Source organism: Aplidium turbinatum, chromosome 12, assembly GCF_918807975.1.
Source record: "Aplidium turbinatum chromosome 12, kaAplTurb1.1, whole genome shotgun sequence".
Classification (NCBI taxonomy): domain Eukaryota; kingdom Metazoa; phylum Chordata; class Ascidiacea; order Aplousobranchia; family Polyclinidae; genus Aplidium; species Aplidium turbinatum.
In genome coordinates this window covers 14,321,986-14,345,975 of record NC_137483.1, presented here as the reverse complement: position 1 = coordinate 14,345,975, position 23,990 = coordinate 14,321,986, and the positions used below count along the sequence as shown (strand labels likewise).

The window sequence follows — 23,990 nt, the reverse complement described above, 5'->3', positions numbered from 1 at the left end:
TCTCGCCTGTATGCTGTGGAAGAAGACACACCATTAAAGGTTGCAAACAAACTAAAGAAATCCTCATTAAATCCAAGCAACATTTCACGGACATCTCCACTGCATGCTTTCAGTAGGTTTTTAGTTAGCGTTCTTATAAATGGATTATTGTACAAATGTACAGTGGTAGAAAATGCATTCAATGTAACTTCTTCAAAAACTTGAAGAACATGTAATCAAGTGCAAAGAGCCTAATTCTGCATTACACAACTATAGTTGGTGAAAATTTTTTGTGTATTCATGTGCAAGGTTTGTGTTCATGTCAATGCTTTACTAGTTTTTTTGTGTGACCACTAACTAGTTATTTTTTGGCATGCAGGTGTTTAATGAATCAACTGTTCGTGGCTTGGAACAGCACAGCTTGTTCAGCATTTTCAGAAACTGCTCGATACATCAGTTTTATCACCAATGTTTGAAAAGTAATATCTGTTAAAACTTGTTTTAAAGGTATGTACATTGTACAGTCTGTGGATGTCAAAGAAACAAGCAGTATAGTGCAGATATGATAAGCCTATAAAATTTTGGTACTTTGTTCAGGAGAGAAAAAAAGAGATCCTGTGTTCATGCTATTAAGCATCAGCCATGTCCTGGACGACAAGACTGCTGAGTGACTGGTGATTTCCTGCCCTCCAATCTATCCTGAAAAGATCTGCTCATATGCCGATGATGAGCATCAGCCATGAACAAAATCATGTTGGAGTGCATTTTCATGAAGGAGGAAACAAAAATTTTGAAGATTTGGGTGGATGTGGAACGGCTGGGCTTTTGAACAAGACACTCACAGCTTGCATTCAGTCCATGGGAGCAGTAGTTGAACTTGCCACCTACCTTCAAACCAATCATGGTATTGATTATCTGCTTTCAGGAAGATTGTGTGCAAGTGTTCTAAGTGCAAGTGATGTATAATCGCCAAGTCAGGTTTTTCATTTTAAGAAAAAAAAATTTTTGTTTCAAAGTTCTAAAGATCCACATTTTCAACTGCTTCAAATTTTTATTTTTTGTCCTGAAAACACCAGGAATGGCATTTTAGAGCATATAAAAGTGCAAAATTTTCTGGGGGAGCATGCCCCCAGACCCCCCTAGAAGGCTCGCGCCTTCGGCGCTCGTCCGTTCCTGCCACTCTATGACGTCACATTTAACATCATTATTTGCAGCACCCCCATGAGCAAAAGACACGAGCCGCCACTGGTTTTTGGGAAAGTGAGTCCTGGAAGTACAAAAAACTACTCCTTCAAAGGCATAGCGTTGGACCAGCAACGCTCGGCGTAGAGACTACCCTTCTTTTGATCGTAATCGGTTTATTCAAGCTTTGGTTGACAACAGTGGGAGCAGGATGGTGGACACCAACAATGAAAATTCTATGAAGAGCTTGAAAATTATTGTACCAGAGTTATGGCCTGCTGGAATCGAAGTTCCGTGGCAAAAAGGGGAGTAGAGGTTAGGAGAAATAGAGGAGAAATTTCATGTAATCACTCCTATTTCCGATTTTGGATTGTAGGCTACGTTGACAATCCTTGCCAGATACCAAGGCCTATGAGAGGGGGGTACGGCGTACCCTTAAGGGCCCAGGCCTGTGTTTGTTGGGGTGCCCGAAATTGTGGTTTTATAGTTTACGCGCAAAAATGTTTGGTTAAAACCATCCTAAACGACTGATTTCAAGCATAAAAGTTGTTATTCTTTAGTCCTGGGGGGCCCGTAATCTAGCAAAAGGGCCCAGAAAGGTAATCGAGTGCTTTGCGAGCAATTTAGGGGCCCAAAGTGGTAATTGAATGATTAACGTGCAAAAATGTTCTGTTAAAAGCACCCTAAATTAAATTATAAAAGTTAGTTATTATCCTGTCCGGGGAGGGGCATAGTGTAGCAAAAGCAGGTTTGAGAAAAACCCGGTCAAAAAGCCCGGGTGTTTTTTGTTGTTGTGTTTTTTTAAAAACTATTTGACAAAGATAGTTTCACGCTTATTTCATCTCAAAATGAATTTCGGAGTTAGAGTCGGAGCCGGAGAATACTTTCGGAGCAGGACCGGAGCTGGAGTCAAAAAGTGACTTTTCTTGTTCACCTCTGCTAGTGCTGGGAATGTGGTAAATGCAAAAGTTAATGAAGAAAGGTTAGGATTGGTCAGATGATTAACTTGATTATGTTTTAACAAGATGTTATGTCTGAGCCTTGGTAGAGAGCTTGGCTTGTACCAGATACATATAATACTCAGTAACGTTAACGGATATCACATTCATTAAACACACAAAAAAAACATTAAAAAACTACTAAATTTAACGTTTTCGACACCACATAGTGTCCTCTTCAGAAATAATTATAAGCTACATCTAAGAGAAATAAAAAAAAAAAAAATTTAAAAATTTTACATTAAAGATGTACAAGCGACACCTCTCAACAGCACCATCAACCAGGGCCGGATGAAGGCGGGGGATGACGGGACTGCAGCCCCAGGCCCATCGATAACAACTTACTAAGAGCAACTGACATGCTTATTATCAGGATAGAAAGAATAAAGGACGAAAATCATAGAACAAATGCTAACTGTGTAAACCAGTGATTCTTAACCAGGGAGGCGTCAGCTAATTTCCAAGGGGGCTCGAGACCTAGCGTTATTTGAATTGAGTTATGGTCGGCATAATGGAACGGTTTCATAAAACCAGTCGGGTGCTGCAGGATAGGAAAATTATTTTAAATAAGGCAACAAATTTGCTTCAGGGTCTACATGATTTTGTTCGAACATTAAGATCTCAATTTCAAGAATTCGAAGAAAAGGGTAGGCTAGTGGCTGTCATCATTAGGCCTATATGGAAGAAATTTCAAGAAAGAAGAGAAGAAAAGCATGCTTGGATAGCGAAGGTGGATCTGAAGACACATCACTTGATCCACCGAGCAGATTCAAAGTAGACTCATATTTGCCAATCAATGACCAAATTATTTGTGTATGAAATCCCGAATTGCAGCATACGATTGTCATCAAATAAGGTAAGATTTTCGTTTCTGGCAGAATTAAACACTTTGTCTAAATGTAAAATTAAAGAGAGTGCTAAAACATTGCTTCACTATTATCCAGATGAGCTAGAAGAATAACTGCCTGAAGAGATGATTTATTTTTCTGCACTGCTAAAACAACACCATTTTAACAGCAAATGCAGCAAAGAAACTCAAATGTTTAGATTCATCAATGCAAATGAGTTTATGTACGGTATGCATTTCCTAGGGACAGTAGAATACCTACTTCTACCATCCCTAGCATTTCCTAACGTATCTGTCCGACTAACAATGTATCTTTGTTTGATGATTTCTACTTGTTCAGGCGAGCGCTCATTTTCAGTGCTTAAAAGAGTGAAGAATCAAATGCGTTCATCCATGGGCCAGAAAAGGTTGCATTCCCTACAGTAGCTCTACTCTGCATTGAAAACAAAATTTTGGAAAAAAATAGACACCGATGATGTTATCAGCTTTGCTTTGTCGAAATCCAGAAAACATGTCATTTGAATGTGTTCAGTAAGTAAATACTGTAGGCCACTTCAGGTATAATTTATGCTATTTCATTTTAATTGTGATTGGTACAATGAGGGGAATGAAATATAGGCCTCAGATTACCATATAGTCCCAGGCCCACCACAACCTTAATCCGGCCCTGCCATCAACAATTGACACACGAATTCAAGGCAGGATACACAAATTGGCGAGGGACAGATCACATGATATGCACAACACAAAATAATAGTTTTATTGCAGCCTGATACTACTATTGCGCACAGATGTCCAATTCTGCAGTGAAATGTTGTGTGGTGTGCAATACGCCTAAGCAAACATCACACTTTTTGCCCAAGACAAAAGGGACCTGGAATGACTCTTCGTACCCCTAGTGAAAATTTGTCTCAGAAGCCCTGCACTATACAAGATTGCTATAAGTTCTACTAAAGCCGAACGTGAATTTTCGCAAATGAACTTGGTCATCACACCGCTACGATCACGGCTGACCATATCACTTGTTTCAGCATTGTTGTTCATCAGCATCAATGGACCACCTCCTCATTTATGCAATGGCACTGCGGCAACTCAGAAGTGGTTGCAGACTCATCGATCGGCTGTGGATACTCAGGTTAAGCATTCTAAGCTGCCCACATTGAATGAACTCAGATCTGTGCAAAAATTGTATGCTGGCTAAAATCAAAAACTGTCGTGGTGCTTATAACTTATCCCATAAAACCAAAGACCTGGCAGACAGGCTATTTGTTTTATATTATCTCGTTTGCACCAACTTGGAATATGCTTTTGCTGTATTTGAAGTTGTTTAAACTATTCGTTAATAACCAAATGAGATTTTAGTGTAACTGTCACATTGGCAACTTATTGATTCTTACTAGCAAAGCTGCAAACACAAGTGCTCATTTCAAGAAATGCATTTCTACACTTTCATACAGTCATTTTTGTTGTTGTTGAAAGTTTGCTCAGAACTGGCTCATACAAATAAGTTTACAATTGAGTTAAGAGATTAGAATTAGCTCATGCAAAGCGATTTTCAAGTGCAGGCCTACGTAGTAAAGAAAAAGCAAAGGAGATTGCAGTGTAGCAACCAGGCCAAATTTCAAACTTGTAATTTTATTTCGGATTCAACCACGTTTTGTTGCTTCTACCTTTTTCTGTACTTCAAGCTATGTTTTAGCATGGGTTGTTTTTCGACATGATGTTCAGAAGTAAAAACAAACTGAACAGTGTTTCATTTTAAAAAGGTAAAGATTGTTGGCTAACCTACACCGATTAGGCTACTTAAACATACTTCGTCTATAACAAAACAGCTAGGTGTTAATAGAGCCCCCCCCAAACAAAATGCTAGGAATACACCACTGTCACTGACGCTCAACATTTCCTGCATCATGGGGCTTTTTATAAGCTTGGGACTGTCAAGATGACTGAAAGGTTTTCGAAGTATAAATTACGCGCCTCACAGTTTGATTCTGCGTCACTCTGTTGAGTGGCAGGCAGCCAGCGACATTCCATTATGTTAACGTGAAATAAAGTTTATTGAAGCAACTATACCACGTACAGCACTACATATTTGGCCATTCTATACGGCTTCATAACGCAGACGATGTTTGCACAAATTTAATGAATCATCACGTTTCACAATACCGAAGTACTCCACACTACGTACAGTAAAAGTCAAAATAAATAGGCCGCAATGACGTCACAGACGAGAGTAGTTCTCGTCTTTTTTCTACAACTGTACAATGTTCATGAACAACATGGTGAAGTATATAATAAGCAGAATTGTGCGCTGAGACAGCATTGTCATATTTTACCTGCAAACAATTAGTGTGATGTCTTCTATGAACTGAATGCATTGCAAAGACGTGACCAACATAGGGAAAAATTATGTGTGCCCGGCTGCAACTTTCTAAAAGGTACCATTAAAAAATCCCCTTTGAGCAACAAAGAAAAAAGGCAAATAATAGATAAGTTAATTCATCGGTTTGCCACTGGCTGACTTGGTGCAGAGGGTTAGGGCGATGATAGTCATTGCATTGACGTGGGTTTGATTCCCACCACTGCTATGCTCTTTTTTCTTCCGTAATTACCAAACAAAGTTCGAAGGGGATTTTTTAATGGTACCTTTTCGAAACTTGCGTCCTGGCTACTCGATTACAGTAGCCTACAGCTTATTCTATCCCAAAGCATTCCACAGAAAGGAATGACTTGGTTACCGTACCGGTACCAGTTACGCACGGCATTGGAAACAACATTGAGCCCTCTGGATGGTCGCTAGACCCAATTACACATCCAGAATACAAAAACTGCACTTACGTAAGTTCGAGACGATGACAGTTTGAACTGCAACCCAGACAGCAATCCTCAACATTTAACGTCTTCAGACATTGAATCAACGTAAAAATGATAGGTTTTGCTGTCTGGGGATGTACTTGTTACCATTCAAACTGATGTCACAACGATCGACAAAACACAACAAAACACTGACGTCAATTTTGAAGAACTGGTTGCTTGTCTAATACTTATAAATAAGTCTTGTATTGTACGATCAGGAATACTTGCACATGCGTTAAGGGAATCTACAACACAACATCGAAATAAAATTGAAAAAAATCTGAAGTATCATTCTCTGGTCACGCTGTCGATGAAACAAGTCAAGCGAATCTTTGAAACGATCCAACAGCTCTCGGTCAGAAATTACTTGGATGCATGTTGAAAAGCCCAAGTACTCCATTACTTATTTGTAATCAATTCATTTTAGAAATATCAAACAATCGCTAAGCATTGGATAATTTCTCTTACAAGTTAACCATCAAAAAGACGTTTGTGGAATTTAATTACGGATTACAAACATCACTTGGTCGAAAGGGCTGTGAAGAATATTCTATCTGTTTTAAGGAACTCAAAAGTGCACAACATTTATGAGTTTGCCGCGCAGCCTTTGAAACGCATATCGTAGGAGCAAGCGTGAGACAAAGACAACATAATCTATAAGCAGCCGGGACAATGAAAGAAAAATTTGTATCAAACCAGAATACTTAACTGATACTTAATTATGCGGTAACTGTGATGTGCTTTGGCCTGGGTATTGCAAAAGAAACCGCCGAAGAACATAGGCCTACTGTTATGAATACAATTGAAAAAAATTAGACATGATGCATAAATTTGCCTTTTAAGATGAGCTTATAACCAGACAACAAAATCTGTCATCGTTACAATGATTCAACGTCTGCAGACGTTGAATCAATGTAAAAACGACGGGTTTTACTATGTGGGTATATGACAGTTGACAAGATGTTGGATACATGTGGCTGCTTACAGGTGCATGGCAGTACGTTTTAGTCAATCATCGACTCAGAAGAGCAGTTTAAACTTACAAAAACAACTATCAGCTAACGCGATGCGAGGTTTGCAATGAGATAAACGTACTCGGCTTTAGACTGGTCACAAGATCTGGTCAAACATGTTAGTGAACGATTTCAATGCAATCGCATATGTTAACATCCTGGTTTCACAAGGCGCAGTTTCAAAGCGCAATGTTACACAAACCATTACTGTAGCGAAATCGATTAAATTACGCTAAGAGGTTCGATTGTTGTGCAAATGCCGCCATTTAATGAATGCAAAATAGCAGTGTTATCTCTTGACATACAACACGTCTTTTCTTCTACAGTATTTTAATCACTAAGCACTGATTGTATTGCATTAAATCAAAATAACTATTTCAGAAAAGTATGAGTAGTTTTTTTTATATCACAATCAAAGTTCTCATGGAAAGTTGTTAAATATCTATCAACGTAAAAAAATATTAACACTTCATCTCAGCAGGTTGGCACAAATTTTGGCCTGCTAACAAAAGAGCTTGCGGTATATTTTGTGCAGCATCTAAACACCTCAGACGCTACCATATTGATATGTAACAGGTTTTCTGCAATTATTTTCACACTAAAAGATCTGTATTCTGTAACACTAAAAGACGTTACAAGCCTTACAGCAAAATCCGCCATTTTTACATTGATTCAACGTCCGCAGACGTTGAATTAATGTAAAAATGACGGACTTTGCTGTCTGGGAAAAGCAGCTACAAAGCGATTTGTTGTTGATGCATCTGGTCGGTTTGACATACCCTAGTGTGGATGGGATGAAACTCCGGTCATGTATTGCTGTAATCTGGTTCGGTTAAGACCCACCTGTAGTTTCCATCTCAATTCACTTGACCTCTGTAGTTTGAAACAGATGTTGTAAGTTGATTGACAGACGGCAAACGAAAGCAAACAAAAATGTCAAAAAAGGTTGCCGGAGTGATTGACTTGTTTAATATCTTCCAGCCAGGGTACTTTGTGCGGCTGAAGTAGCAGCAGTAGCAGCGGCGGTTTGCACTCCTGGGTTTTTCATCACGCCGGTAGCGAACTCTTGCTGAGCCTTCTCAAAACTGGCTCCAGTCGATCGGTAGATTGAGTGGACCTGGACAAACAAAGATTTTGAAATAGTAAAACCTCAAGCAGTTTAAAAACTGGAACGTATCAAATGAAAAGATAAAGAGCCAAAAATTGTAGATACTAATCTCATTAACTCACGTTTAGCAAAAGTTTCGAAAACTATATGTCTTCACCTTTAGTGACAGTATAGCATAGTTTTTGCGTAACATCAGTTTAGTATCTAGATTTTGGAACAATTGGAACATATCACTTTTGCAAAAGCCGTGTCATTTGTGCATCACAATTATTTTACCTATTCGATGTCAACTTCTTGATGAAAGCGTTTCCATTACAGTAAGTATAAAACTAGTTAGCTCTGCGTCGAATATACACAAAGGTGCTGCAAGAGCATCAACACAATAGCCACAGCTGCCATTCACGATTAAATATTGGGAATCACACATTTTCACAAAAATGACCACTTGTCTTGTGGAAGGCGATGCAAAACGACAGTTTTATTGAGGTTTGCAGTAAAAGAAACAACAATTAGGCATATACTCGACGACTAACGTACAACTATTTGCACTGAACAACTGTCATGTACCTTTTTCAATAGGACGAGCGACAGAGCAGCCATAATGCTGAAAAACGCAGCTTGGATGCAAGCATACACACCAACTCCAACATTACCATCTCCACCAAAGAGCCCCAAAGCTACAATCCAGCCAGCCCAGCCGGCTCCAGGGATCCCGACAGCCATCAATACTGCGAAGCAGAACTAAAAAACAATTCTTACATAAGATTAAGAATACGTTCTGCTGTGATCCTTTTGCAAGTAAACTTTCCGTATAATACATGTGGGTGATGTTATGCCAAAAATGAACTAAGTTTTATTTAAAAAATGTGCAGTAGCTAGAATTTTACATGTTTTAATGTCAAAGTTATGCAAACATGTCCATTATGTATCCTTATAAATAAATAAAAACTTGGATGGATATTATGCATTCTTTTTTCTACATGCTATGAGCAACTTATAAAAAATAATTAATGAATGAACATACCTGGAAAAACATCATAAAGAAAAACAAGAAAAAATTAAAGGAGCTATCACTTCGAAATGCTTTGTAGACAGGACGATACCAGCAGAGTGAACATGGAGAGAAGAGCAAAAGCCATAAAATTGACATGCCAAATAAAACACCTTGATTGCTTTTCACACAAAATATCGCCAAGCAAACAATCATGTTGTTTAGCAGTAGTATGATATAGAACATCCAAAGATAATACAGCATCTTGACAGTGGTTTGAAATTCATTAGGGATATCCACTCCAAAGTCTTGATAGAAGCATGGCCCAACAGGAAACCACTTTGGAAATGGTGGCCAGTTATTCTGCCTGGGATTGTACGATGAAGAAGCCATCTGTTGCTCTCGTCGTTGAAGTTCTTCTGCCTTCTTTTCCAGCTCTTCTTGGCGTCTAAGCAATTCTTCATGTCCCGGAACAGGAGCAGCTGGAGGTGGAGCTGCAACTGGTGGAGGAGACATTTTACCACTTGCACCATGATCATACGGAGGAGGAGGATCAGATGGATGCATTACTGCAGGCTGACCAGCTTCAATGGTAGTTGCTCTTCCACTGTTTCCAAATGGATTGAAATTTTCCAAACTTGGCTTTTCAGCTTCTGATGTTGCTTGGGTAACAGAACCATCTTGAAATGGATCAGCGAATGGGTTGGCATCAAAATCACCCATTTTATAATAGAAAATAGTAAAATAGCACCAATTCGAACAAGCCTACAGAAAATTTAAAAAGAACTACATGTGAAGTTTATTCACAAAAATATTAATGCCTGAAATAGTCAAAGTGATGTTTGTTGTTTTACAAATTACCATACAGTAAAAAAATTTAAACATCCACTAAAAACTGATATATATAGAAAAATCTATCTGTTATGATTTATGGATATGACACAAAGATTAGCTTTCTTGCTTTAATGGTGACTGAAATCTCACCACCAGGCAACAGTTTGAAGATGATAAAAAAAGATTGAAAAAACTAGTGCCGGTATCTGCGATAATATGAAATTGAATGTTGACAATAATGCTTATATACCGTTGTAAAGATATGGAAAAAGAAATATATATATACAGGCCTCGAAATTCCGGCGGTCATGACCTCCGGAATGTCTGCCGAAGCCGACTCATTGGTCGGTCATAAATGACCGCCGCAAAATTCTTGACAAAAATAGAGCTAATGCAGCAAAAATATATTTCAAATTTGAATTGTTACAATTGTTTGTTTAACGCGAACAAATACGGAGCTGAAACAATAATAGTAGCCTACAGGCAATTGCTTCAGATCACATTAGAGTGGCGTGGTTAACGAGCTGATGGCAAAAGTAGCCATTTTTACATCATTTCAACGCCTTGCAATGTTGCCTTGAAATAAAGTTGTCTGAACTTTTCGGCAGGATATGTATTCTAATTTTAACAATGAGGATTATTGCGTTACATTGATCGTTTGTTAAAAAGAAACGTCACAGAGAAGCAAGTCTCAGCTGGGTTCCGCACGTGCTCAGGCGAATGTGGCGACCTTATTCACGCTGATAATTATAGAAATAGAATTTCTGCACAGAAGGGACAGTGTTAGACTAACACTATTGTGTTAGTTAGTTAACACTAACACTATTGAGGGCTAACACTATTGAGTCACTAATGCGCATTTGTATGGACGGTCCTGAGCTGGAGATTTACCACCCTGCGCGGGTCTGCTACTATTCGGCGAGTCCGATTCGGCGAGTCCGATTCGACTAGTCCGATTCGGCGAGTTCCCTATTCGGCGAGAGCTCTTTTCGGCGAGTGCCCTATTCGGCGAGTTTTGGAAATTTTTGAACTTAGGAAATTATCGGGTACCATAGCCTAATTATAATTGCCGTTTTTACATCGTTTTAACGTCGCTAAACGTTGAAATCGTGCAGAGAGGAATAAAAATAAAATGTTTGAACTATTAAATTAAAATTCCTCATGTCAGTTCAGTTGTTTTTATTTCTGACCATCATATGAAAATCAATACACGTCAACATAGCAAAGGTAGAAGCGACAAAACGCGAACGTTAAAACGTGCTTGAATTCGTCATGTCAGTTCAGTTGTTTTTCTTTCTGATCATGATATCAAAAACAATACACGTCAACATAGCAAAGGTGTAGAAAAAGGTAGAAGCGACAAAACGCGAACGTTAAAACGTGCTTGTGACCGAAGTAAGTTATTGAGTTGAACAAATGTGTGGCCTACAGCTTGGATTGAAAGGAAATTATCGGGTACCGTAGCCTAGTTATCCCGACCAGCAAAAATTTGTTCCAAGAACACAGTTCATTTTTACATTGTAGTAACAGAATGAAAAGGCTAAACAAATGTGTGGCCCATCGTGTTAACGTCGTTAAACGTTGAAATCGTGTAGAAAAGGGAGCTTTTGCTGACTAGGATACTTTGATACTGAGAAACATTTACAGAAGCCCTACGATTTGTTCCAAGAACCCATTTAGCATAACATTTCATTTGTACATTGATTCAACGTCTGAATACATTATCTTAAAAATGCAACGTATCGTAGGGCTTCTGTGAATGTTTCTCAGTTTCAACGTATCCTAGTCAGCAAAAGTACCCTTTTCTACACGATTTCAACGTTTAGCGACGTTAAAACGATAGGCCACACATTTGGTTAGCCTTTGCATTCTGTTACTACAATGTAAAAATGAACTGTTAGGCTAACTGGGTGCTTGGAACAAATTTTTGCTGGTCCGGACAACTAGGCTACGGTACCCGATAATTTCCTTTCAATATAAGCTGTAGGAGTGTAGGACTGTAGGTCACACATTTGTTGATCCAAACTAATCATTTTAACCATAGGCGCCTAAGCCGTGGGGGCAAGGCCCCCACGCATATTTCCGCGTGGGAGCAACTTTTTATGCGGCATTGATAGCCTACATAAAACAATAGATGAACTAGCGATCGGCAGCAGGACAACATTGTTTGAATGCAAACCGCAACAGCTTCGCAGTACATAATCACTAGAACGAGTAGGATGCTACAATCCCACCCCAGACAAAAAAATCTGTCAGTTTTACGTTGATTTAACGTCTGCAGACGTTGAATCAATGTAAAAATGACTGATTTTGCTGCCTGTGACATAGCAAAAATCTACTATTTTGCGTCGATTCAATGTCATCAGATGTTGAATGCACCCAAAAACAACATAATTTGCTACGTTGACGCAGCGTGCGTTTAACTTAATGCGCTTGCAAACTGCCTCGCTGTCGCTTTCGAAAGTCGAAACCTCTGCAGAGAATTGTCGCGGCAGTGAATCGGTTGCTGTGAAAATGAACTTGAAGTCTCGGCCCGAGGTTACCACTAACCAACGTAACAAGGGCTGGTATAAACCGCACTGCCCACAGTCGCACAAGCGGCATAATCAACGCAGTAACGGACTCGCGCAAACTGCATGGCGCACACACGTCCGTTGCCATAGAAACCCGATCAAAGGCGGGGAATATGCGCATCTTTTGTTTCATCTGCAACACGAAAACGGGCGTATTAACTACAGCGAATTGAAACTTGAAAGCGGGTCAGCCATAAGTTGCGATATTGTAGTGAAAAGGGAGCAATGTCAAGTCGAAAACTTAATTAAATGTCTCTCTGTAACTATTTTTCAAGGGCTGTTTACGGATGTCAGCAACTTTTAAATTTATTAAAGGTGACGTGCTGTTGAATCGATGTAAACATGAATGATTTTGCTTTCAACAGGTATATTTTCAAGCATATGATCAAGTTAGTATTTTCATTCCATTTACAGTATATATACCTTTTAGTAAATCTTTTCGTCTCTTGTTTCATGCTAATAAATCTAGTTCGTTGCTAAACTTTATGTTGCGCTTAGCTTAAAGAGTCGCAGTCCATCAACCGCTAGCCAACGCAGACGCATAGCATGTGTTTTGGTCGAGCTTTGTTTATAATAATTAACGGTAGGTCGAACGTAGCGATTACTCCGAGTGTGGCAATAAAAGCAATCCTAGTGTGACGACATAATTACGTCATCCATCTGCATGATATTTCGCTGAATTTACGTTGCTGCTGATAAAACACACTTTTGCCCCCACGGCCAAAAAAATAGTTAGGCGCCTATGATTTTAACTATTCAAAAGTACTAACTTATAGACATAAACATTATTTTTTTTGTAACATTTTCTTTGTTTTATTTTTCCTTCAAATCTTAAATTTTTCTGAAGGTGATGCAACCTTGCCAAATTTCTTTCAACTCAATAACTTACTTCGGTCACAAGCACGTTTTAACGTTCGCGTTTTGTCGCTTCTACCTTTTTCTACACCTTTGCTATGTTGACGTGAATTGTTTTTGATATCATGATCAGAAAGAAAAACAACCGAACTGACATGACGAATTCAAGCACGTTTTAACGTTCGCGTTTTGTCGCTTCTACCTCTGCTATGTTGACGTGTATTGTTTTTGATACGATGGTCAAAAATAACTGAACTGATATGACGAATTCAAGCACGTTTTAACGTTCGCGTTTTCTCGCTTCTACCTTTGCTATGTTGACGTGTATATATTGTTTAATTAATTTAATAGTTCAAACATTTTATTTTTATTCCTTTCTGCACGATTTCAACGTTTAGCGACGTTAAAACGATGTAAAAACAGCAATTGCAATTAGGCTACGGTACCCGATAATTTCCTTTTAAAAATTTCAAAAACTCGCCGAATAGGGCACTCGCCGAAAAAGGCTCTCGCCGAATAGGGAACTCGCCGAATCGGACTAGTCGAATCGGACTCGCCGAATCGGACTCGCCGAAACGGGCCATTCCGCCCTGCGCCGGCAATAATCGCTTGACACAACGATTTAATAACGCGAAAACCACGGAATAAGTGATCGTAGTTGCTTTTGTAATAAGGAAATTTGGATTGTTGTTTTCAATTGTGTTTATTGCATCATTACACGACTGTCATTAACGCACTGATTTATTAGCAAGCAATCTGCTCCAGTATACTTCAGAGTCGGTTAATTAAGCCATCAACCATTGTGGGGTTATTCTGTTGTAGAAAATCTTCTACAAACACGACTACACAATACTGTAGTGTGATTTTGTGCAAAACCTACATGCAAAAAATATGTCCGGTTGAGATATTAAATGTCCGCTGAAAGGGCCAGTCTGGTAGGACATGCTTGAACGCCGGAAAAAATTACAAATTTTGAGGCCTGATATACACTAAATTTGAAGATGGATGGGAAGAGAAAACACGGAAACAAAAGTTGAACTGAAGGAAGATAAGCAGATTACAATAGGCAAGGTAAAAAATTAGTTTTGATTTTACAAAAAGTTCCCCAAGAACTTCTTCGAGGAAGTAGGCTACTGCAGTTGCAACAATTGTAGGAAAATACGACAACGGGCAAGTAGAGGAAATTAAAGAACTTTCCCTGTTTGGTAATGTTTGTTTTGCTGTTTAGTTGTATATAAATGTTAAATCTCAGAAACGTAACAAAAAATGTCTAGTTACAATGATGTCATAAAAGGCATATTATCTTTGCCTTCTGTATCAAATTTGTTAGAAGTAAAATTGAAAACTTTCTGTGCTTTGTACAGTACAGCGTACAGTTTGATATTGTATATAAATGTTATCCGATACGGTACTCAAAATATGATACATGAACCTAAGTTTCCCGTTGTACTAGAATTTGATATTTAGTTATGACAAGGTAGCCAGTTTCTTTTAAATGGATTTTCTTTAAAAACTACACCCATTAAATTAATCACACACTTGGTACAGATGATGGTACTCTTCAACATCCAGCTTAACCGAGGTTATAAAATCCAGCTTGCATTATTGGGAGCCAAGCAACTCAACCACTTGCAAGATCTACAAACCAACAAGATTCCTTGTAGAACTATTTACCTGATTTTGCTTGCACTTGAAACATAACTCATGCAATGAATTGACAACCCCTGGTTAGCTTTCACTATGAAAGTAAACAGAGCAAGGTTGAACAACTAATATTAAATGATGATAATAATTGAGTGCTGTTGAATGAATACTGATGAATGAATGACACATTCCTAACAAAATTAATCACAAATCTTTTACACCAAGCTACTGGAAAACTAACTGACAATCTGACGTGCATAGCAAATTGAATGAAAAAGCTACATGAAGTTGTGGAAAATATTTTCATGCTTTAAAGCAAGAATAGAGTGGTGGCTAATGGCTATATTATACCATAATAGTTTACTATACAAATTATAATTAACATACGGTACCTGAAAAAACATGAAAAAGAAAAACAGAAAGAAATAGAAAGAACTATTCCCAGTAAAAGCATTGTAAACTGACCGATACCAACTCAGTGATGCCACAGGAAGAACAACAAACCATAGAACTGAAAGTCCAAATTGAGTCGCATCCCCCAGCTTAAAAGCAAACAACACCACGCATTCTATGACATTATTGAAACAAATGAAGACATAGAACATCCATAGATAATAGACCAATTTGACAACAAGTTGAAATTCACTTGGAATATCAACAGAAAAATCTTGATAAAAGCAAGAACCAAATGGACAGAATGTCGGTAAGGGAGGCCAATTGTTTCTTCGAGGATTGTAATCCATTGCATTAATTTGCTGTTCTTTTTGTTCAAGATCTTTTGCCTTCCTTTCCAATTCATCTTGTACTCGTTGTAGGTCGTCTTGACCAACAGCAACTTGAGGCAAAGTTGTTACTGACGGTGTAAAGTCATTGTGACAAAATGATGGCTGGTTACTTGCAACACCAGCTAAGCCACTTTTTGATGTTTCTCCAAACGGATTATGTTTATCTGACACATGCGATGAAGGTTTATCAGACGGTTTTGGGATGTCTTTTATTTGAAATGGGTCTGCAAAAGGATTTACATCAATACTTTCCATAATGAATCACCTTACACTACACAGAAGCAGCATACTCTAAATTTGTGCGCAAGCATCTTTATTGACAGCAGTTATAACAGAGTAAGCTATAATTATTTTGCTATTTAATTTAGTAGGCTATAACTTATTAGCCTATAGGGCTTTGGTAGAGAGTTATTTATATTTTAGATTAGAATTTATATATTAGAGAGTTATTTGGTTATTTATCAATTTATTATAGGGCATAACGGAGTAATTCCAGACAGAATTTCCGTTTTCGGATTAACATTGCTCACGTGTTGTTTTTAAATCGACCCCAATGCAAATTTAAGACATTCACACATATATATATGTTAATAGTATGCTACAGCAATTTTCTAAAATTATTTTAAAATGGCCACAAGATGAGGCCTACATTTCCAGTGCCTAACTGTGCGGAATTACCGGTACCCCGTCTATGGGGTACCGGTAATTCCGGACATGCACACTTTTAATGCAAAAAACGAAATTTCCCTGCAGCCTTACCGTTACAGGTAATTCCGGACAGCACAGAAACTTTATTTTTTCAGTATTTCACCACATTTGGCGCTAGAAAGCTAAATAATATGTATATAAAAAAGGAACATTTTGCTCACTCTGAAAAAGATTGTGTTTGAATGTTTTTTTATCCTCAGACTGGGGAAGTCACTTTATGAACGCATTAATGTATTTTGTTTACGTTGTGTTATTTACTTACTTTGTTATTTTGTATTTACGTGTGCATTTATTCTTTATACTTCTGTTTCGAAATAAAATAAACTGATAATACGGTTAGAACAGGAATTACCCTAGGATGTCCGGAATTACCTCATGTCCGGAATTCCCCCATTATACCCTAGGCTATTACACAGACACATTTATACAATTTTAAGCCTAATAATGATTTTTTGATCAAGACGCACACCTTGTAGTTGTATTATATTATTAGACCAAATTCATAAAGTTACAACTAGATTTCTCTAGTCGACTTTGAGCGCTATGCATCGGTGTAGGCCTTCCGACGTATACCCGACCTATGCTGCAGCCGACGGCAATGTCTGTTTCCGGTTGTCTACTCATGACTTAAATTTGGTACTACCCATTACTCGAATTTGATCGCTGGGTAGAGGCAATTATCGTAAAGTTTCTTGCCCAGAGAAACAACAGCAAGTGCGGGTGGCTGGAGTCGAACATGCAGGCTCTCGAATGCGAGGCCACATTACTTGCAAATACCAAAATTGCTTCTTTTTGTAACAGTAAAGTACATCTCTGATATATATATATATATCTACATCATTTTAGCTTATAGGATACAAGGCACATTTTTCTTCATACTTCTATTAGCACTGAAATAGGTCAATTTAATCTTTGGCTAGTTGAGTAAGCAATGGTTTTACTTCAAAGTATTTACGGTAATTATCGTCTTGGCTTTTGAGGAGCACACAAAACATTTCATGTATTTCTAATACCACCTGTTAGGTTAATAAAATGAGATTGAGTAAGCAAGAAAATTTAGGCCTACATGTTTTTCTCAATATTGGGGTCATGTGACCAAGTGCTTTTCTTCCCTGGATCTCCTACTAGTGCTAGTGGTAGCCCAGTTGTTTGCTCTGTATAATCACCACCAGTATTATTGACAAGCACAAAAAAAATATTACCTCTCCCCTAAAGGTAACCTTCGTAAACAGCATTTAGTTGCAGTCAAACTCAATACTTAACTTCAACTAGGCCTATCTAACCAACTGGCCTAAGCTCTAAGCTTGGTAATTAATGTTTTTCACTTGATTGATCGAGTCGACATTGGAGACAGTGCTTCCACTTCTGACAATTGATAAATCTTCTTCAATTTCCTTTTTTGTCCTGAAAAATCCCTTTTTCCTCAGTCGGAAATCTTTCAAAATTTCCTTCATAGGCGAGGTTATTTAGGTTAAAAAAGGTGCTAATACAACTTTAAAGTTATTATAATCTCAGTTAAAGCTATTTTAATCTCGATTTTATTCAGTAGCACCGGTACGGTATGTCGAAGCAACGTTGTTTTATTAGAACAGTAGGCTGCACAAAAGCAGCCCATATTTTACAATAACATGGTTTACTTCCTTTGTTCACTGTTCAGCCAAAAAACTGCTTGTCAGTTAGTCGGTTCTGGGACATTTACCACCTGGAGTCCTGGACATCATTTACCAATTACCACTCTCATCTTTCCTACCCGGAGTTCCTAACCTATCCCTAACAGCAAAAATGTACAGGTGGTAAATGTCCAGTTTCAACGAATTATCCATCCATTAACAAATTTATTTTTGTGTTTAGTTTAGTTTTCCTTGATGCGCTAAGCCGCTAACTTAACACTATTGGCTAGGCTATCTCTTTTTTCCCCTTGTCAGTAACGCCTTCACAATCATTTGAGACTGACGAAAAACTCCAGGATACTAGGCCTATTCATGATACTGACTCAGTCTGACTGTGTACACTATACATGTTGTATACATACTACATAGCCTCTATTATTATGACACCATCAGTTAGCATAGGCAAAAACTAACTTTTCTAAACATATCACTAGCACTAAAGATATCACTAGCCTAAGCTTATCATACCTAACTGTACGTCGAACCTCAGTGAACTTTGTCATTGCTACTCAACTTCAACTGTAAATCAACGGATTACCTAATTTTAACTCAAAGAATTGAGAACTAACTCTCTCACTACAGTCTGCAATCACGTCCAATTCCCAAAGTGGCGATAAAAGAAATCAAGCGATAGAAAGGCGAGGATGGGACAGGGAGTAAGAGGGGTTCCGGATGGCGAGTGACGATGGAAACCAGCTGATCATCGTTATTCCAGTCGTTTTTAGAACTTTTGAAAGGGAATATGAATAAAATTTTCTTTAAAATTGCTAAAAAGAACAAATCCCTTTTTAAGACAAAAATTCCTTGTAAAATTGTTAAAAATCCCTAAAAAATCCTTTTTTTCTTCAAATCCCTTTTTTATCCTTCGAAGCGTTGAAAAATCCCGATTTCGGGATAAAATCCTTCAAAGTGGAAGCACTGATTGGAGAGTTGATTTTTATGACGTCATGGGACTCATGTAGTAGTCTCAAAGCACCCAATATTCCAAGCAAGCGCGTCTGGTCCGGACATGATCATATTGAGGATACTGTGATGGCGAATTCGATTTATGATAAAAAATGTGGCTGGTAAACTGTTTGTTGCGTTGAGTAACAAGGCTTATATTAAGTTACTACACTGGTACAATGTTGACAACTTTGATTTGATTTGTCTAAATAACGACATTTTTGCCCAATTGATTTTTACAAACAACTCCGTTTGTAGGATAGTTAGATGGTGATATTGAGAAAAAACTTCATAGTGTCACCACTCACCAGTAGCCTACTCAGCAGGCTTTTAAATCTTACCCGTGAAGAAATGCAGACAATGCAGCCTAGATGTTAGTGAATATCAGTTAAAAGCTGACCTCTGTTCGCCAACTATGCTCTTTTTTACAGTTACATTTTGCAGTTGTGGAATCGAAACTTATCAATCTGCCCAGATTGACATACCACATGCAATAGTTTCCAAAATCGATGATAGGCCTACATTTTACATTCATTGGAAAATGTTAATGTAGCTTACAGTAGGCTATGTCCGGGGCTATGTCATAAATTATAACAATTATATAAAGTTTCTAAACTGGTGAGACGTTGAAACATCATTGTAAGATTGGTTTGCCCCAATAACTGGACATTTTTGCGACGTTTTTTTTTTAGCTAGAAACCGACTGCCCTCCCTTTCACCCATTTCCTACAGCTATGCATCAACGTGGCATTAATGGCTTAAGTGTTGCATTCAATAACACATTTACAATTAAGATTTACAATTTTCCCAAACAATATAGTGTCCGTGAACATCAGCAAGTCTTGTGTAACATTATAACATTTGACGTAGGCTATTAGTGGCCTACGGAAATACGTTTTTTTCTTTTGTTAGAAGATGCGAATCGTCGTCAAACTGTATTGTTGTTGCCTCCCTGATGAGATCTGACTGCTATCGCAAATCGAACTACTGTCTTCATTATAATAAGACTAATAATAAGACTTCATTACCGTACTTATAACTGAGCCTTGACGGCTGCCATGGTACATATAGATACCAACAATCATCGTTTACTAACGTTAAATTTCACTGGTTGGTTGTATGAACAAAATGAGCTCGTAATTTCATTTCAAATGCTTTTGCATTATTTTATTTTGCATTATTTTTACATTATTTTATACGTCACTTAAACCGTAGCTTATGATTGGTTGGCGGTTTTATTCTAGTCATTTTTAGTGGCAGAATTTCGACTTGTTAAAGTGGCTACCGTGGCCGAGTGATTATCACTTTTGCAAGTTGGGTCAAAACAAAAATTTTAAAAACAGTAGGTTACCGATTGTATAGCCTAATCTTTCTTGCACAACACAGTGAAGATACATCGAGTAACAATGTGGTGACATTGTAAATCTGATATAAAATTAAATATGAGTCCCGTCACTCTTGTGGCTAAAATACTTCAGCAGTTGTAGAGCGACAAATAACGTAGGCCTACCTACCCCCCTTCAAAATATATTTAATTTTTTAGCGTTGTTGTGATTGTGTATTGCAAACATGTTATTGTTCAAGAGTTGTCTTGGGTCGAAGGGCCGTATTTACCACCCTTTGTAGTGCAGATGAGGAGGGCACGGCTGTTTAGGGGCCCACTCATTTCAGTTTGTTTAATATTTTTTTCTTGGCAATTAGAAATGAATAAATATGTTGCAAGTGGCCTATTGTTGCAGAAGTTCAATATTCAATAGTTTAAATCACGCAAGGCCTTATATTTAGCTTTTTCAAAACTCCGGTTAGTGGACCCACATCTTTGTTTAGGGACCCACTTATATTCTTATTTAGTTGGTGCAGCAATTTTCGGCAATTTTAAATAAAAATTGTCACAATACTGTTACAAAAAACTCGACATTTTATAGCTTTGGCTGCATCCATCAGTTTTGTATTGTTGGTCATAATTTGGAATGACTATTTTGAATCAGCGAAACCAATAAATAGGCTAGGTACTAAGCTATAGGTACGCTCTCGGTTTCTTGGAGAATGTGTTTCAACGGTTGATAGCATAAGCCTTGTCCAAAACTAATTCATGCTCGTAACACGACGAAGAATTCAATAACGGCATCCAGAATCTGTGACAGGGATTATCCAACGTATACTTTTGCATTCGAGATGATTTTTTTCCATTAAAAAGCTTAATTGGGGGGTTAAATTATTTAATTATTTCCCAAAGTTTTTGTAACTAGGCCTACCTTGTTGCAGCCTTGTTGAAGTGAACTGTTTTACATTCAACACAGAGTCTTAGGCTATTTGGTTATCAAGACAAGCACTGCGTCATTCTTTTCCTTAGTTTTTGTGGAATGTAGAACTACAAATTCGTGAGTTATAAAGATACACACGATCGACTAGATTGGCAAAAAAAAGGAAGGTCTTCGCTTAACAGTGGCCTACTACAGGCTGAAAATGATGATGATGAGAATGATGCAAATATTTTAGTTAAACTCAGCTCTTTGCATTGTTATGTAAGTTGGTCAAAGATGGAGTCAGTCTGATGTTTTTGATCCGAATTCCCAGCCTGTGATTTGAAAAACATTTTAGTCATCTTTACTAAAAAGTTGAAACCCACTAGTGAATTTCGAGGGAGAGGGGGCGAAATAGTACTCACATGGCCCTGTAGGGTAGGCCTTCTTTTTCGTTATATATTTAAAGAGTGAGATAATTTTTGTTTAAAGTAGGCTAGCCTATCATAATAAATTGTATTCGATATTTAAACTTTCAAAGAGATGTTTGATTTGTGCTTTAATCTGATCTGAAGACATTGCCTGTTAATCGAACTAAGTTATTACAATTTTTATTTATCTGTTTAAGCTTACCATCATGCTTTTCGTGTATCTAATACTTCAATCCAAAAGTACAGTGACATACGCAAGGACCTTGAGAGTTTATATTTCTCCAACAGACTAGCTCGGCTACCTTAAAACGTTGGTCAGACTATAAAGTTGCACATTTTTGTTTTTAATACAAAATCTATCCAAACGAGTAAACCAGTTGCTGCAAAAATTATCGTCAAGGCAAGCTGAGTAGTGAGTAGGCTTTAGTAGGCAGAGATGTACGTATACGCCGCATACTTGCGGCGTAGACTTTTTGTTTACGCTAACGCTTGCGGCCACATTTTTTGGATAGTTTGCGCATTAGGCTACGCCGTAAAGTTTTCGCGGTTTTTTAGCGCTGGTCGCAACGGTAAACCATAATCTCTTCGTGGGAAAATTGTAACATAAGATTCCCGGATCCGTTCGTCTGTATACAATGACCGAAAGAAACACTCTTCTGAAAACGTCTATTCAAGAATTGTATTTCTGTAAAAATAGCTTCAAGGCTGTCGAAATTGAAACGTAACACCGTACGCCACTAAACTTGTCACTACAATACAAATTACTGAGATAAAGACGAAAATTTCGTCCAGCTGGCAAGCACTAAGCAAAACAGTTAAATAAGTGACCAACCTTTCAAGCAACAATTTTAAAATGACGAGAATAGATTGCAATATTTCAAACGCACGTGGGCAGCTTCTGTGACGTAATAATGATAAGCATTATGAATTAAGCTATTCAAACACCTGTTGAATTTGGCTTACACCATATCTCGTAACTCAAGATTTAACGATTATGTAATGTTTCACAGGTGTGACAAAGGTGATGCAATCTTTGCTTATTTCTAGCAACAGTCCATGATGTAAGACGTCAGGTTCAGTAGACAACGGTTCTATGTGACGTTTGATTTGAAAATTGTCCGTAACAAGCGCATAGCGTCAACGCATACTTTTTAATGTCTTTTTTTTGCTACAACACGCCAATACCTTCCAGCGCTGCAGTTGAAAGAATGTTTTCAATGGGCAAAGACATATTGGAACCAAAACACAGCAAAATGTCATATGAACACTTTCAGATGCTTGTGTATCTTCGTGGAAATTCAAAATAAAAATTGTTTGTTTCGAGTGGTTTATACCGTGTGAATGTTTGGCACCAAGCAAACAAAATTAGTTTACGCTAGTGTATGCGCTGACGCTGACAACTTTTTTTACAAGTTACGTTGACGCATACGGCGTCAATATTTTTTGTATGCGCGTACATCACTGTTGGTAGGCTAATTTTACACAATATGACTTCCTGGTTGTTATAAGCAAATGGGTGTTTTTTCAATTGGTTTTCTTTTCGAAAAAAAAAAATTTGAATGCCTCTCCCCCTTGAGAAAATACTGTGTAGGCCTACGCTTCTGTCTATGGGATGATGAAACCAAAAACTGGCTGCTCTCCAGTAGCCTTCCAGTGTAGTCTGGAACATCGTGAATGTGAAGTGGCAAAAGGTAAAAAATAGACTCTCAGTCCTTATCACAATCAATGCGCGTTGCGTGGACGGCAGGCTGCATTCTTGTCCTAGAAAAGGTGAATTATTTTATTGTGTAATTCTTACTGAGTTGTTATTGTCGAGTTTTGTATTGAAGTAACCTTTAATTGCAAAACTTACTGCTAGAAGATTTTGCATTACGTGCGATTCTCAAAACGTCTTTGACTTGTTGACCAGAAGAATGAGTTGTTGTGATGTAATATTACCCTGGTCTCTGGAATCCTCTGATCAAAGCAAACCCGTTATAGTTCCAAAAACTTAAATGAAGATGATGATCAACACGGTTGACCTGGAGTGGTAAAAGATAGACTCTCTAACCAAGAAGCTCAAGTGAAGAAGAATCACACGAATGTCACATAGTTTAAGTTTATTTCAGTAGAGCTTCACATAGGCCGATAGTAACCTTTAGCCTATAGGTAGAAAACGAGTAGGCCTATAGGCAACAGAACATAACTTTTATGGCAGATCTACAGTAATTATAGAGCTTTGGTAAAGAGTTTGTCTTGTTGAACCATAGGCATACGAAGCCGAGTAACGTGATCAAGTTTAACATGTTAAAGTTAACATGTTAAGTTTAACATGTTAAAGTTGATCAC

At 37.9% G+C, this 23,990-nt stretch overlaps 2 protein-coding genes across 2 annotated transcripts; both read right to left on the bottom strand.

The window, feature by feature from the left end:
• Positions 1-5,132: 5,132 nt before the first annotated feature.
• Positions 5,133-9,791, bottom strand: LOC145780809 (secretory carrier-associated membrane protein 1-like). The gene is made up of 3 exons (XM_082592451.1): positions 9,008-9,791; positions 8,551-8,724; positions 5,133-7,992 (listed from the first exon to the last, which is right to left on the bottom strand). The coding sequence occupies exons 1-3, from the start codon at positions 9,695-9,697 to the stop codon at positions 7,843-7,845; spliced, it is 1,014 nt and encodes a 337-aa protein (XP_082448577.1). The 5' UTR covers positions 9,698-9,791; the 3' UTR covers positions 5,133-7,842.
• Positions 9,792-15,258: 5,467 nt separating this feature from the next.
• Positions 15,259-15,920, bottom strand: LOC145780606 (secretory carrier-associated membrane protein 2-like). The gene is made up of 2 exons (XM_082592231.1): positions 15,527-15,920; positions 15,259-15,272 (listed from the first exon to the last, which is right to left on the bottom strand). The coding sequence occupies exons 1-2, from the start codon at positions 15,918-15,920 to the stop codon at positions 15,259-15,261; spliced, it is 408 nt and encodes a 135-aa protein (XP_082448357.1).
• Positions 15,921-23,990: the final 8,070 nt, after the last annotated feature.